The sequence below is a fragment of the Sus scrofa genome, chromosome X (assembly GCF_054392235.1).
Source record: "Sus scrofa isolate SSC_HxYL_T2T_F1_AM1 chromosome X, Sscrofa_HxYL_maternal_Yorkshire_Landrace_v2.0, whole genome shotgun sequence".
Taxonomy (NCBI): Eukaryota; Metazoa; Chordata; class Mammalia; order Artiodactyla; family Suidae; genus Sus; species Sus scrofa.
Window position 1 is genome coordinate 45,982,636 of NC_139401.1, and position 13,602 is coordinate 45,996,237.

Consider the following 13,602-nt stretch of genomic DNA (forward strand, 5'->3'; position numbering starts at 1 on the left):
TTTTGTGGTTGGATGCTTTACATTTATTTTATGCTTGTTTTATACTTTTCTTCTTAGTTTTTGCTAATGTATTGTTTGGTTTTGATTTGTGGTTGCCCTTTTTTTAAGTTTGTTAACCCATTCTGTATCTGTTTGCTTTAGCCTGATAGTCATATAGGCTCAAACACTTTATTTAAAAAAAGAGTCTAGATTTTCTTACTTTCCTTCCCAACATTCTATGATTTTGAAATCCTTTTTTTAACATCTTCATGTTTATCCTTTTGTTATTCCTTGTGTTTATCATCACTTTTACAGTAGATTTTTCCCCCTTTTAGATCTGTATACTGGCTTATTTAAGTGATTGTTTTCCAATTGTGATTACCTCCATCCTATTTCTTCTTACTTCTTTTTTATTTAGAGAAGCCTTTTCAGTAGTTCTTTTAGAATGGGTTTAGTATTGCTGTACTCTCTTAGCTTTTGTTTGTTGGAGAAATTCTTTATTTCTCCTTCTATTTTAAATGATATCCTTGCTGCAGATATTCTAGGCTGCAAATTTTTCCCTTTTAGAACTTTGAATATGTCTTGCCACTCTCTTCTGGTGTGTAGTGTTTCTGTAGAGAAATCAGCTGATAGGCTTATGGGGGTTCCCTTATAATTAACACTTTGTGTTTCTCTTGCAGCCTTTAGAATCGTCTCTTTATCTTTAAAGTTTGCCATTTTTATTATAATATGTCTTGGCGTGGGCCTGTTTGGATTCAGCTTGTTTTTGGCCCTCTGTGCTTCCTGTATCTTGAGACCTGTTTTCTTTAGATTTGGAAAGTTTTCAGCCGTAATTTCTTCAAATATATTTTCAATCCCCTTTTCTTTTTCTTCTCCTTCTGGAATTCCTATTATGCATAGATTGGCCTGCTGTATATTATCCCATAGGTCTCCTATATTGCTTTCATGTTTTTCATTTGGTTTTCTGTCTGCTGTCCTGACTGGGTGATTTCCATCATTCTGTCTTCCATGTCACTAATTCATTCCTCTGCATTATTCATTGTACTCTTTAGTGCCTTTAGCTCAGTTTGTGTCTCTGCAGATGAATTTTCTAATTTTTTTCTTGGTTCCTCCTTATATTTTCTAGTTCCTTTCTAAAGTAATATGTATTACTGTTTTTATCTGCTCTTAATTCCTTCATATTCACCCTTAATTCCTTCAGTATTTTCACTATCTCCCTTTTAAACTCAGTGTCTGTTAGACTGCAGAGGTCTGTTTCATTGTTTGCAGCTTTAGGTGAATTCTCCTGTTCTTTTAACTGGGAATGGTTCCTGAGCTTCTTTATCTTGCTTATAGTTTTCTCTTTGAATTTAGGGAAACCAAACTGTAGTTTTGCAGGGCTACTTCTATGCAAGAGTGCCCCTGTGTGTTTTGTGGGGGGTTACTATTTATTTTTGGTGTGGGAGTTTGGATATTTGCTGTCTCTTTCTTCGTTGTGAACATGGTGCTATCCCCAGGGTGCTGACTGTGTTTCCAGGGAGAAGGAGACAATGGGTAGAGCTAGTAGTCAGTGCCTGGTTGTTTGGTTCTTGTCAGTAGCAAGGACCTGCAGGGCATGTGGTGCAGGCTACTCCTAGTTGCAGGGCCCAGGGAAGTGGTAATGAGCCTTCAGCAGATGAAGAAGGTGCCCAGAGCATTTGACAGTGGCAGCAGCAGGGTGTGTGAGTTCCCAGGGGAGTGAGAGCAACAACTGGTGGTGTTCAGTCACAGTGCCCTCCTCTGTGGTGCCCTCTGAGGGAATTGGGGCTGCAAGTGGTGCCTGTTCACAGACCCCGTAGTGGTGGCAGGTTATGCCCACCTCTGGAGTCAGAGATAACTGTCATGGTTTGCCCCTGCCACCTGTAGACCATACAAAAGCACCCCATCCCACTTAGCCCATGCAGGAGGTGCTGCACAGGCTGCTCCTAGTTGCAGGGTCCTGGGAAGTGACAGTGGTCAGGCATTGTGGGCACTGCCCAGAGCGTTTGGCAGTGGCAGCAGCAGGGTGGGTGTATTCCTAAGGGAGCAAGAGCAACAACAGGTGTTGCTCAGTTGCAGTGTCCTCTTTTTTGCCAACCTCTGAGGTAAATGGGGCCGCAGGTGGAGCCTGTTCACAGAACCTAGTGGTGGCAGGCCATGCCTCCCTCTGGTTTCTGAGATGACTGCTGTGGTTTGTGCCTTCTGCCTATAGATCATGTAAGAGGCGCCATATCATGCTTAGCCCCCCACTGCCCTTAGCTCATACAAGAGGTGCCCAGCCACCCATAGCCCACAGAAGTTCCTGATCTCCCGTAGCCTGAGCAAATGGCCTCTCCCCACCCAAAGCCTGCACCAGAGGCTCCCTACCTTCTGAGAACGCACATATGCACAGGAAGATTCCTATGGCGGTCTGGCCCCGCCCCCCATTCACGCCCACCACAACAGTGGTGCCTTGCTTCTCCTGTGGGCCCAGACCTCCTCTTGGGTTTCCTTGGCTGTGGTTTTCCACTCCCCAGCCCATGGCACACCACTCCTTAGCCCCTTAGGCTATCTCCACACAGCCAATCCTAGTCTTCTCCCCGGAACTGACATCTGGAGCCCGAATCTCAGCGCCCAGTCCCTGCCTGAGTGTGTCAGGCTGTAGTGTCCAGGGAAGTGGTGCAGATGATCTGAGCATCTCTCACTCTGCTTTGCCCTTCTCAGTCCAGCTGTTGCACTTTTCTCGGCGACTTTGAGGTCCCTCTGTCTTAACTGATCTTTCGTCAGTTAGGTGTCTTCCCAGGGTTCGGGTTCCTTTTCTCCTTCACAGCTCCCTCTCAAGAATGCTGGTCCCGTCCTGATTCTTTTTCTCTCTCTCTCTTTTTTCTTTTTTTCTTTTGTTCTATCCACTTACATCAAACGTTTCTTGCCCTTTTGGGGGGTTTAAGTTCTTCTGCCAGCGCTCAGTAGATGTTCTGTGCGAATCGTTCTACATGTAGATGTGTTTTTTTGATGTGTTCGTGGGAGAAGGTGAGCACAATGTCTTACTCCTCCGCCATCTTGATCCTCAGCTGCTTTTATTTTTATGTAAATTTATTATTGATTTTCAAATGTTGAATTGACTTTGCATTTTTGAGGTAAATACTAGTTGATTATGATTTATTACTCTTACTATATATTGTTGGATTCTATTTACTAATATTTTTAAAATATTTGCATTTTTCATGAGTGATACTGCTTTGAAGTTTTTTCTTTATTTGCAGTATCTTTGTCAGGTTTTGGTATTAGAGTTATGCTGGATACACAAAAAAGTAATGAGCTGTGAAGTGTTCTCTCTCTATTATCTGAAATAGTTTGTGTAAGACTGCTATTTCTTTTTCTACTGTTTCATAGAATTCACCAGTGAAACCATTAGGCCTGGAATTTTCTTGATGAGAAAGTTGCAGTAATAAATTCAGTTTCTTTAATACACATATGGCTGTTCAGATTGTCAGATGTAATAAGTTGTATTTTTTAAGGAATTTGTCTATTTCCTTTATGTTGTCTAACCTGTTGTCTGAGAAAAGAATATATTTGACTGTTGATGAGTATTTTGTAATATATATATATATATATATATATATGCATACATATATATGTCACATATATTTAAATCAAGTTGGTTGTGTGTTGTCAAGATCTGTTGCTTTATTGAATTGTATTCTACTTGTTCAATTATTTGTAATTATAGGGGGCAAAAACCGACAAGGAGATTTTGAAGTTTATATAGACATGTAAAGGACCTAGAAGAGCCAGTCTTGAGAAAGACGAAAAAGCACGATTTATACTATCTAATGTTCACATTTACTATAAAGCTATAGTAATCCAGACAGTGTTGTATTACTCTAAGGACGAACAAATATATAAATGGAACAAAAGAGAGACCAAAAAAGACCCACACATATTTGGACAATTAAGTTTTTAAAAAACTTATATTGATTTACAATGTTGTGTTAATTTCTGCTGCATAGCAAAGTTATATGTGTATGTGTGTGTGTGTATGTATATGTGTGTATATATAGTGCATATTCTTTTCCCTTATGGTTTATCACAGGATATTGAATATAGTTCCCTGTGTTATACAATAGGACCTTATTGTTTATCCGGTCTATGTATAATAGCCTCTGCTAATCTCAAACTCCCAATCCTTCCCTCCCCCCAACACCCTCCCCCTTGGAAACTACAAGTCTATTCTCCATGTCTGTGAGTTTGTTTTTGTTTTGTAGATATGTTGATTTGTGTTGTATTTTAGACTCCACATATAGGTGATGTCATATGGTGTATTTGTCTTTCTCTTTCTGACTTGCTTTGCTTAATATGATAATCTCTAGGTCCATCCATGTTTCTGAAAATGGTGTTTTTTCATTCTTTTCAATGGCTGAGTAACATTCCATTTTGTGTGTGTGTGTGTGTTTGTGTATCACATCTTCTTTTTCCATTCATCTGTTGATGGACATTTAGATTGTTTCCATGTCTTGGCAATTGTAAATAGTGCTGCTGTGAACATTGGGGTGCATGTGTCCTTTTTTTTTTTTTTTTTTTTGTCTTTTTTGCTATTTCTTGGGCCGCTACCGCGGCATATGGAGGTTCCCAGGCTAGGGGTCTAATCAGAGCTATAGCTGCCAGCCTATGCCAGGGCCACAGCAACGCAGGATCCGAGCCGAGTCTGCAACCTACACCACAGCTCACGGCAACACCGGATCGTTAACCCACTGAGCAAGGGCAGGGACCGAACCCGCAACCTCATGGTTCCTAGTCGGATTTGTTAACCACTGAGCCACGATGGGAACTCCATGTGTCTTTTTTAATTAGAGTTTTCTCTGGATATATGCCCAGGAGTGGGATTGCTGGATCATCTGGTAGTTCTATATTCAGTTTTCTGAGGTACCTCCATACTGTTCTCCATAGTGGCTGCACCAGTTTACATTCCCACCAATAGTGTAGGAGGGTTCCCTTTTCTCCACACTCTCTCCAGTGTTTGTTATTTGTAGACTTTTTAATGATGGTCATTCTGACCAGTGAACACAAGCTTTTTATTTGTATTCTGATGACTTCCATATTGACATCACTGGTTGCTATATAATAACTGGGCTTCAGTGGCACACTTATCTGCATATTAGGCAATTCCCATAGAATATTTTACTTTATTCACCCTTACTTAGTATGTGAGGAACTCACATCATCATTGTCCAAATTAGGAATCCTCAAAATTCCAAATTTTGTCAGATTCTGCTGTATCTTGTTTCTTCCATCTTAGTTATCTTCTCCTACTAATTACTCTGCAATTCCTTTTTTTTTCTTTTTAAAACAATACTATCAGGAGTTCCCATTGTGCCTCAGTGGAAAGTAATCTGACTAGTATCCTTAAGGATGTGGGTTCGATCCCTGGCCTTGTTTAGTGGATTAAGGATCCAGTGTTGTCCTGAGCTGTGGTGTAGGTTCCAGCTCAGATTTGGTGTTGCTATGGCTGTGGCATAGGCTGGCAGCTGCAGCTCTGATTCAACCCCTAGCCTGGGAACCTCCATGTGCCATGTGTGCAGCCCTAAAAAAAGACAAAAAAGAAAAGAAAAGAAAAGAGAATACTGTTTATATTTCCTCTCATCTTAAATCCTAGTAGCATCACCCAAAAGCAAGTCTATATTTTCTTCTGCTTGGATTATTCTGCTCCTAATATTTGCAGATTCCATTATTGTTTCTGGTTCATCTTAAATTCCACCAAAATATTTTACTACCTGGGACACTGCATTTATTTTTACCATCAGCTTTATGAAGTAAACTTACAATTACTCCACATGTCCAGTAGCTCATCTCAGTGCCACTTACAACATGGCCATTTATTTCCAGTCAAAGTTGTATCTGTGCAATTTCCTTAATTCATGTTTCCCTCAAATTTTTACATTGTCTTTAATACCTACCAAGGGAGTTCCCATTGTGGCTCAGCGGTAGTGAATCTAACTAGTATCCATGAGGATGCTGGTTCAATCCCTGGTGTCGCTCAGTGGGTTAAGTATCTGGCATTGGCGTGAACTGTGGTGTGGGTCACAGATGTGGCTCATATCCCGTGTTGCTGTGGCTGTGGCATAGACCAGCATCTGCAGCTCTGATTTTTTTTTTTTTTTTTGTCTTTTTGCTATTTCTTGGGCCGCTCCAGAGGCATATGGAGGTTCCCAGGCTAGGGGTCGAATCAGAGCTGTAGCCACTAGCCTACGCCAGAGCCACAGCAACGCGGGATTGGAGCCGCCTCTGCAACCTACACCACAGCTCACGGCAACGCCGGATCGTTAACCCACTGAGCAAGGGCAGGGACCGAACCCGCAACCTCATGATTCCTAGTCGGATTCGTTAACCACTGCGCCACGATGGGAACTCCTGCAGCTCTGATTTTACCCCAGCCTGGGGACTTCCATATGCTGCAATTACACCCCCCCCTCCTAAAAAAAAGCTTTAATACCTGTCAAATATGAAGTTTGTCTCTCCATCTAGGTTCTTTATTGTTTTGTGCTCTGCCTATCCAGGCAGTAGACACTTTTACTTTGTTTCATTTGGATTATCATCTAGTCCATGAAATGACCCTTACCTACTCCAAAGTTATTGCTCTTCTCCATTTCTGTTCCCCCCTCCCTCAGATGCTTATGCCCATCATAATTTTGAAAATCCCTGAAAATAAGAACCTGTATCTTATTTTCACTATTCAAATGTGAAGCACAAAGAAAATGCCAGTATTAAATAATCAAATTTGTGGGGAATAAGTATATAAGTTTTTGCTCTATTTCAGGGGGAATTTTTAAAATTCTGCTGAGAGGAATTCAACAGAACGTTAATTGTAATTGGAAAGTACTGTGTGTGTATGTTATTCCCATCCTCCCAATTCTTCTCCCCCCCACCCCGCCATGGTTTCCCCTGTGGTAACCATAAGATTTCTTTTGAAATCTGTGAGTTTGTTTCTGTTTTATAAGTTCTTCTGTATCATTTTTATTTGATTCCACATATAAGTGATATTATATGATGTTTGTCTTTGTCTGACTTACTTCACTCAGTATGATAATATCTAAGTCCATCCATGTTGCTGCAAATGGCATTATTTCATTCTTTTTTATGGCTGAATAATATTCCGCAGTACATTTTTAAACGGCACAAAAGAAGATGCTAAGCAGGCTAAATGGAAGAAGAGGATATGAACATGTCCTTTTATTTGGGAATAAACCTGACTTTTGTGAGGCTTTTTTTTTTTTTTTTTGAGTGGCAAAGAGAACGACAGCTTGAATGCGCAGCTCTTTCTAGACCCATGACTCACCATTTGTATATTGTTCATTGAATCTATGGGCTCAGGAAAGTATAGAGAAGCTTTTTATTGCAGGAGAAAAAATTTTACAATGAATAGTGGTGCTGGTGATCTAAATATTGTCCAGTACAGCAAGGGTTTAGTTTTATTTTTAAGTTAGACTTTTTATACATATTTCAGTGTTAAATAAAGTGAAAAGCAAAACCACTGTTAAAACCAAGCCTAGGAATCCAGGGCTTAACAGCTACCAAATAAATTAAAGCCAAATGTGTGAGAATAAAATGCAATTTAATAAGAGGGAGTTCCTGTCATGGCGCAGTGGTTAAGAATCCAACTAGGAACCATGAGGTTTCAGGTTCGATCCTTGGCCTCGCTCAGTGGGTTAAGGATCCAGTGTTGCCGTGAGCTGTGGTGTAGGTCACAGACGTGGCTTGGATCTGGCGTTGCTGTGGCTCTGGCTTAGGCCAGCAGTAACAGCTCCAGTTAGACCTGGGATCCTCCATATGCCACAGGTGTAGCCCTATAAAAAGACCCTCCCTCCCCCCAAAAAAAGAATAAGGGGATAAAGAGTTCTCATTGTGGCTCAGTGGGTTCCATGAGAATGGGAGTTCAATCCCTGGCCTCACTCAGCAGTTAAAGATCCAGCATTGCCACAAGCTGCAGCGTAAGTTGCAGATGCAGCTAGGGTCTGGTGTTGCTGCACCTGTGGTGTAGACTGGCAGCTGCAGCTTCAGTTTGACCCCAAGCTTGGGAACTTCCATATGCCACAGGTGCAGCCCTGAAAAAAAAAAAAAAAAAAAGAATAAGAGGAGATTTTGTATGGGACACGTGTGTCCAGAGTACAGTATCAAACTAACATGGGAAAACTGGATTTCATGACTCAGAGCATTATTAGTATCTAAAAGCTCTTACTGATGAGATAGGATATAATTTTTCCATTTTAACATTTTTATTGTGAATGTAATATGTCTCATGCACTATACTGGTAATGGAAACACTGGTGATTCCCACTCTGGGCAAGAATTGCATATTAATTGTGTTAAAGCTAATTCACAGTTATAAAGAGATCATTAGATATAGTGACTTAAATATAAAATTTTGTTTCTCTCTTATATACAGTCTCTAATATCACAGGCCATTGGAAAACCTAGTTGTTCATGCTTATTCATGAATCCAATTTCCTTCCAATACCCAACTCCACCATCACTTGGATTCTTTGTAGCATCTGCATGTTTGAATCTGTGTTGCTGCCAAGTCCAGGTTTTAGTAGGCAAGAAGGTAGAAGAGGCTATAGAGAAACCATGCCTACTGTTTCAATGCTCTGGTTTGAAAGCAGCACCCATCATTTTCTCTCACATTCCATTGAGAACATTGTCACATGGCCACACTAATTTTCAAAGGAGGCTGAGAAATGTTATATGACTGGGCAGCCGTATGCCTGGATACTACCCTCTTAATGCAAAAGAATGGTGAAACAGATTCTGGTAGACAGCTTTCAGACTACCATAGATGGCTTGTCATATCTCTGATTTTGTATATCTTGTCAAATATATATAATTTTAGTTCCAAGGAAACCATTAGACCTGGATGGAGGGTTGGAGTAGAGACATCCAGTTATTGTTTGTATAGGTCAAGGTGGCTATGACCACAATATTTTTCTTATCAGCCTGAATAAATCAGTGTTTTCTGTTTTATTCAGATATAATTGACATAAAGCATTGTATTAGTTTAAGATGTACCACATAATGACTTGACCTATATATATTGTGAAATGATTGTCACAGTAAGTTTAGCTAACATCTGTATCATATAGATATAAAAAAGAAAAAGGAAATGTTTTTCCTGTACTGAGTACTTTTAGGATCTACTCTCTTAGCAAATTTAATTGTTTTTTAAATCACATTAATTTGGTTTCATTGCTAATAAGCAAGAAGCAGTGAGATTAGTGAAGATTTAGAATTGAAAGCTAATGAGGACTTGGACTCTGGGTCACCCCCCTTAAAGCCTAGGCTCTCCACAGATATTTCCCCATAATACTCTTGTCTGTTTAATCTTCAGTCCACCCTACTTGATATCCCCTACCAAAGTAGAGCTAAATTGCTTATGTTGAACTCCAATCTCCAGTTCTGAATAAATAAATATATATATTTAAATATATATATGAATAAATGTATATATATTTAAATATGTATATATTCTGAATAAATATATATAAATATATATTATATATATAATTATTCTGAAATTCACTTTCCTTATCTACAATAAGTGGATAACAGAAAATACTTCATAGGACTTTTGAAAGGACTATATGAGTTCATATGTATATATTTTTTAGAGCAATGCCTGGAACATAATAAGTGTCATATAAGAGCTTGGCACATAATAAAGCACTGTATATATTTTTATGTTATTACTGTCATCATCATCATCAACAACAACAAATTTACTGGCTTCCATGTGTTCGGTTTGGAGTAGCTTATGTGTATCTTTTAGTCTTCTGCTATTTATTCTTTGTGTCAATTCTACTTTTTTTTCTCTTTTTAGATGGAAAGTTTGGGATTAAAACCTCACAAAAAAGAATTTCTGGAAAGGTTTCATTTCATAGTGAAGTAGAGGGTGAAGATACAAGAGATGATTCATTGTATTCCATTTTAGAAGAGCTGTGGCAAGATACTGAACAGATAAAAAGCTATCAGGAAAAACAGAACAAGCCTCTGGGTCATACTGCTTTCATTAATAAGAAAATATTGAACACAGAGTGGGATTATGAGTATAAAGACAGTGGAAAATTTGTTCATCCAGGCCCAAATTGTATTCCTTCACAGAAAAGACTCCATAAACGTGACTCATTTGGAAAGAATTTAAAGCATAATTTAGACTTACAAATTCATAGTAAAAGCAATGCAACAAAGAACTTTGATAAAATTATTGGACATGATCAAGTTTTCACCCAGAGTTCTTCTTTTACTAACCATGAAAATACACAGACAGCAGTGAAATTCTGTGACAGCAATCAGTGTGGAAAAGTCTTCAGCCTCAAACAAGCACTCAGTCACAATCTGAAATTTCCCGTTGGGGAGAAATCAAATATGTGTACTGAATTTGGGAAGATCTTCACCCAAAGGTCACACCTCTTTGCATCTCAAAGAATCCATACTATGGAAAAACCTCATGAACTTAGTAAATGTGTAAATGTTTTTACACAGAAGCCACTACTCAGTATTTATTTGAGAGTTCATAGAGATGAAAAACTATATATATGTTCTGAATGTGGGAAGGCATTCATCCAGAATTCAGAATTAATTATGCATGAGAAAATTCATACTAGAGAAAAACCCTATAAATGTAGTGAATGTGGAAAATCATTTTTCCAAGTATCATCTCTACTTAGGCATCAGACAACCCATACTGGAGAAAAACTTTATGAATGCAGTGAATGTGGGAAAGGCTTCTCCCTGAACTCAGCCCTCAATGTGCACCAGAAAATTCATACTGGAGAAAGACACCACAAGTGCAGTGAGTGTGGGAAGGCCTTTACGCAAAAGTCAACACTCAGAATGCATCAGAGAATTCATACAGGAGAGAGATCCTACATATGTACTGAGTGTGGGCAGGCCTTCATCCAAAAGGCACACTTGATTGCACATCAAAGAATTCATACTGGAGAGAAGCCTTATGAATGCAGTGACTGTGGGAAGTCTTTCCCATCTAAGTCACAACTCCAGATGCATAAGCGAATTCACACAGGAGAGAAACCCTATATATGTACCGACTGTGGGAAGGCCTTCACCAACAGATCAAATCTCAATACTCACCAGAAATCTCACACCGGAGAGAAGTCCTATATATGTGCTGAATGTGGGAAGGCCTTCACAGACAGGTCAAATTTCAATAAACATCAGACGATTCATACTGGAGAGAAACCCTATGTTTGTGCTGATTGTGGAAGGGCCTTCATCCAGAAGTCAGAGTTAATTACACATCAGAGAATTCATACTACAGAGAAGCCTTATAAGTGCTCTGACTGTGAGAAATCCTTCTCCAAGAAACCCCATCTCAAAGTACATCAGCGAATTCACACAGGAGAGAAACCATATATATGTGCAGAATGTGGGAAAGCCTTCACTGACAGGTCAAATTTCAATAAGCATCAGACAATTCATACTGGAGATAAACCCTATAAGTGTAGTGACTGTGGAAAGGGCTTCACTCAGAAATCAGTTCTGAGTATGCATCGCAATATTCATACATGAAAGTTATCCTGCTTCTTAAAAATGAGAAAGCCTTATCATAGAAATCAGATTTCTGTGTATTATAAAATTCAACCAAGACCGATCCTGTATGAGTACATTGCATAATACAAAGCATTCATTAGGCTCTTTCACCTGAGATGAGAAAAATTATTCAGAAGAGACCCTCTATGAATGCATTGAATGAAGGGAAATTTCCATGTTTGGATGGCCTCACAAAATATAATAGAATTCATACTGGGAAAAATGCTGTCAGTTTGATGCATTAGGAAAAGCCTTCCTGTAGAAAGTATTATAAAGCAAGTTGTTACCAAATGCTTTATAGATTGAGCATGCAAAATTATATAAATGACAGTAAGGTTTACTGTGTTATAGTAAGCGTTTTAAAGTGACAACAAAGCAAAAGGCAGAACCACAAAATGATATATTTGATGTGCAAGACTTGCTCTGTTTGTAGTCAAACCCATTGCACAATGGGAGGAATCACTGAATTGAAATTCTTTTTTTGGAGTTAATGTAATTATGTCTATCAAATATGTTTCCAACTGAATATTTCACTTATGTGAATCCACAGTTTCAAGGTCATTATTGTTTTATATATACACATATCTGCATATATAATTTTACACGAATGCATAAATATAATCCTGTCATTTATACTAGGTTCCATGACATATTTTTATCTTTTTTCATTGTGGTACAATGCAAAACAGCCACAGATCTCTCCCATCCCTTTATGCACACCCCTGTGTAATATTACTCTGTTGTTTCTTTTATTAAGAAGTGGAGCTCTCTCTCTACTCCTTGACTCTGAGCTTGGCCATGTGACTTGCTTTGGCCAACATACATTAGCAAAGAAATTCGAGAAGATGCTGGAGAAGTGTGAAAAGCCTGCCTTGAGGCTTACCCTCTCTTGCTGCTCTTTGGAATTCTGAGACCTTCATTTGAAGAGGCTCAGATTACTGGGGGATGAGAAACCACGTGGAGCAGAGATGATCCAGCCCAGCAGAGGCCCCTTAGACCACATGCCAGACCTAGAAGTGAGCCTTCCTCGACCTCCAGCCTCAGCCACACCAGCCCACACCAGAAGAGCCAATGCCATTTATCCCAGCCAACCTGGAGAATAATGAGATAAATAAAATGACTCTTGTTTTAAGCTACTAAGTTTTGGGGTAGTCTGTTGCACAGCAAATGCTCAGTAATGCCTAAAAGTGTATGCCTGTTGAGGGTGTTGTATCAAAACATAAGACATGTGGCATTAGCTTTGGGCCTGGGCCTCAGGTGGAGACTGGAAAAACAATGAGGAAAACCATAAGAAAGTCTGAAAAAGACGGCAGTCCATGTTGTTTAGTAAGGAAAAAAAATAGCAAAACAGTCACCACGCTCTGTGGAAAGACAGAGAATGTACCAAATGAACTTACGGATCTGGCTAAGGAAATTTTCAGCAGAAGATTGGAAGTATCAGTGTGCTGCTTTTAGCTGCATATAATACACAGAAAGAAAAATATGAAGTAATAACTGTTCCATTTTGCAAGCAGAATCCAGAAGAAATTAAAAAAAAAAAAAAAAAAAGCCAGGACTTGGCTGGGTTGGAAAATATCTGCTTCACATTTCCAGTCTCTCCAGCCATCAAAATATTCTCAAGGTGGGAAAAAAATGGCCCCAAGGTAGAGATCAAATTGTAGATGTGGCTGTAAGACCCTTTGTTAAAATGTGTGAGATATTTAAGTTGGTGTTTGGGAAACCCGCTCAGCTAAGCTAAAGGACTTCTAAAAACTTTGCAATATTTCCCCGGTAGTCTGACACCTTGCTCAAAGTCAAGAGGGGCCTGTCTAAAAAAGAATTGTTGATGATGTCGCCTTTGGGACATGGAGTAAATCCAAGCCAGAATCATAGACAACCTGTACCATTTTTAATAGAGTTTTAGTAGCAAAACTACCTCCAGGTTGGACTTCAAGGGAGTGAAACAGCCCCAAATGAAAAGTGGCCTCTGGACTCCCTAACTTCTGTGAACAGGAAGCAAGCTGAAAAGGTTGCTCAGCTGCAAACATGGGCCATTTCTTATGGGAAAAG

The 13,602-nt window shown here is 39.3% G+C and overlaps 1 protein-coding gene across 7 annotated transcripts in view; it reads left to right on the top strand.

The window, feature by feature from the left end:
- ZNF81 (zinc finger protein 81) overlaps positions 1-13,034 on the top strand; it is a 117,054-nt gene extending 104,020 nt beyond the window's left edge. For all 7 annotated transcript variants that reach the window (XM_085007798.1, XM_021080394.2, XM_085007799.1 and 4 more), the window contains one exon: positions 9,824-13,034. In XM_085007798.1, the coding sequence (XP_084863924.1) occupies positions 9,824-11,532 (1,709 nt within the window). In that variant the 3' untranslated portion in view covers positions 11,533-13,034. The remainder of the gene's footprint in view (positions 1-9,823) is intronic.
- The last annotated feature ends 568 nt before the right edge of the window (positions 13,035-13,602 follow it).